Raw genomic sequence first — 3,108 nt, 5'->3', positions numbered from 1 at the left:
TGCATCTCTCTCAACACAGCCACTGCTTTCTCTTTCCAGCTTACCATAAACAGGAAAACTAATCAACAGGGAAACAGACATGTAAGTTTGAGGTCTATAGAATGTGATTTATAATTTCTGTTGCATAAATTTGTTTATCTTTCAAACATGACTGAGTTCGCATTTAATCTTCTATTGTGAATCATCACCGGCATTGTTTCGACATCCACTTTTCCATGCTTGCATGGATTGGATTGAATGCGTTGAGGCATATTTTTCAACAACTGGATGCCCTTGCTGTCATTAACTTTCACCTATATTTGTATAACCAGTAGACTCCTTTCAGTTTCCACCTGCCAGGTCCACTCACCAGGCTTTGGTTAGCCCAGTGCTATACTACAAGACTCCATCAGGACTGGCCAACAACTAAACAATGTTACCTTTCATTTGTTTCAGTCATTTGACTGGGGACCATGCTGGAGCACTGCCTAAGAGAATTTTTAGTTTAATGAATCATCCCCGGTACTGCTAAGTTACAGGGATGTAAACACACCAACACCAGTTGTCAAGCAGTGGTTGGGCACAGAGACATAAAGGAACACGCACATAGATATATATGTACAGGACGTGCTTCTTTCAGTTTCCCTCTATATCAAATCAACTCTCCAGGTTGTGGTCAGCCTGGGGCTATGGTAGAAGACACTTGCCTAAGGTGCCATGCAATGGGACAGAGCCAAGAAGTATGTGCTTCAGAAGCAAACTTCTTACCACTCATCCATGCCAATATATGATGTGTGTATATATATGTGATGGGATTCTTCTAGTTTCCGTCTACCAAATTTACTCACAAAGCTCTGGTCAGCCTGAGGTTGTTGCAGAAGACACTATGGTGCCATGCAGTGGGACTGAACTTGAAATCATGTGGTTGGGAAGCAAGCTTTTTACATATTTTTGGAAAAAATTTTCTGTTGCAATAATTTTTGTCGCTTTTCTTTCATTTGCAGCCACCATGGGCCGTTCACGCTCCCGGTCACAGGAGAGGCGTTGGTACAGCTACAGTTACAGCCACAGCCGTAGTCGGAGTCGCAGCCCTTCAGAAGACGGAGTCCGGGTCCACGTGGCTGACTTGGGCGAGGATCCCTCAAAGAGGGAGCTGGAGTGCGTGTTTGAGAAGTTTGGCAAGCTGCTGGAGGTGTGGGTGGCCAAGAGCCCCCCTTGCTTTGCCTTCATCGTTTATAAATATCGCGAAGATGCTGATGCAGCCATCAAAGAGATGGATGGCAAGTAAGGGCTGTTTACTGTTTTCGTGTGTGTGTGTGTGGGGGGGGAGTGTGTCAGTGTGGGCATCACCCCCACCCCCCACTTGTCTCTCCCTCTCCTCTGAGCTACATCTTCAGGATCCCCTTCATATCTGCTATCGACAGTCACATACAGTAGGACCTTACAGTATAAGTGCCCCATTGTACGAGTAATTTGCTGTGCGAGCTGAGACTCATGTGAATTTTTGTCCTGAAGCACCAGCAGAAATCTGCAGTACGAGGAGCTCACAAATCGTCCCACCCTTTCTGATAATTCAGTAATCTGTAGTCTGGGATTAACCCAGGATCACGAGATTGCAAGACAAGCTTCTTAATCATGCTGCCATGTCTTCATTTATGTTGATTTGTTGATTATTAAAAAAAAAAACTTCGTCATTAGTAATTTTGTCATTTTTTTTCTTTTCTTTCTTTCCTTTTTTTCTTTCAAAACCTCTTGCCGAATCTTCACTCCATCTTGATGGTCACGTCTCTCCATTTACCAATTCAATTTGATGGCTGCATTGACGTTGCCTCTCCAGATTGTTGAGTGGTGGTCGGATCCGCGTCTCATTGGCACGGCCCCGCACAAGGGGGAGGCGCCGGCGTGTGTTTGACCCCAACCTACGTTGCTACCAGTGCGGACGCAAGGGACACTTCTTCCGTGACTGTGACGACTCCAGACGCTACCCCAGACGCCGCTACGTCAGCAGGTATCTACCACCATCATATTTTCCTTTCCTTTTGTGTACATTGTGTGTATGTGTATCCACATGTATTTCTATTGCATACATTGTATGTATGTTCTTTTCATTTTTCTCCATTGCATTTTCACTTTTTGATTTTTTAAGTATTTTCGTACTATTTGATCATTACTATTATTATTATTGAGTGAGAGAGCAGCACATGTCATCAAAGTGACCCTGGGGTAAAATATACGAAGCCCAGTATACCCATCGTGACTACCCGTCTGATCAGGGTACACCAGGCACATGCCTCACAACCATATGTGCGTGACATGGTGACTTCACACCAAGTTAAACAGTGCATGACCTTGCAGGTGCGGCCCGATTAGAATTTCCTTCAGGTCGATTAGCCCGTCCCACTCAAAAGGTCCCTGAATAAGGGTTGTTTAAGGATGTTGAACGAAACACCCATGTTTCCAGAGGTAAAATTATTCAAACCCCAAAGAATTCCTCTCAACACATGGCTCTGATGCTCCCCCACTACTTCTGCTCGTGATAGAGATGCACATATCGTCAGCCACCGAGGGACATGCTCAGCTGGTTAAGGTCAAACGACTGACAAGCAAATCTGTGGTATTGAGCAGAATATTTGCTGTAGCTCATCTTTTATACTAAGACAAAGCAATGTACACCAGTGGTTCCCAAATTGGGTATTATTATTATTATTATTATTATTATAATTATACTATTTTTCTTTGTAACCGATATTTAAAAAAATATTTTTTCCTTTTTAATTTTGTTTTATTTATTTTAAAATTATTCCATAATTTCTTCAATTTTCAGGAATTAATCATACAAATTCTTTATTTACATATGTAAATATGTGTGTCTGTAATGTGTATGAATGTGTGTGTGTGTGTGTGTGTATGACTGTGTATTCATATTTGTATGCACGTTGGCGTTTGTATAAATTTATGTGTGTATCTGTATGCGTGAGTGTGTAATTATTTTTTTCAGTTTAATTTGTTTATTCTCTGTAATTAACTTTTTTTAAATCCTTCTTTTTATTCAACTGTGAATTGTGAAGATTATATATATATATATATATATATATATATATATATATATATATATATATATATATATAT

At 41.1% G+C, this 3,108-nt stretch overlaps 1 protein-coding gene across 3 annotated transcripts in view; it reads left to right on the top strand.

Annotated features, from left to right (window-relative positions):
- Positions 1-3,108, top strand: part of LOC106873054 (serine/arginine-rich splicing factor 7) — a 17,334-nt gene that overhangs the window by 6,135 nt on the left and 8,091 nt on the right. For all 3 annotated transcript variants that reach the window (XM_052978210.1, XM_014920268.2, XM_052978211.1), the window contains exons 2-4: positions 40-81; positions 984-1,263; positions 1,817-1,987. In XM_052978210.1, the coding sequence (XP_052834170.1) occupies positions 989-1,263; positions 1,817-1,987 (446 nt within the window). In that variant the 5' untranslated portion in view covers positions 40-81; positions 984-988. The remainder of the gene's footprint in view (positions 1-39; positions 82-983; positions 1,264-1,816; positions 1,988-3,108) is intronic.

The sequence above is a fragment of the Octopus bimaculoides genome, unplaced genomic scaffold, assembly GCF_001194135.2.
Source record: "Octopus bimaculoides isolate UCB-OBI-ISO-001 unplaced genomic scaffold, ASM119413v2 Scaffold_32504, whole genome shotgun sequence".
In the NCBI taxonomy this organism is placed as follows: Eukaryota; Metazoa; Mollusca; class Cephalopoda; order Octopoda; family Octopodidae; genus Octopus; species Octopus bimaculoides.
This window is presented reverse-complemented; position numbering and strand designations above follow the sequence as displayed.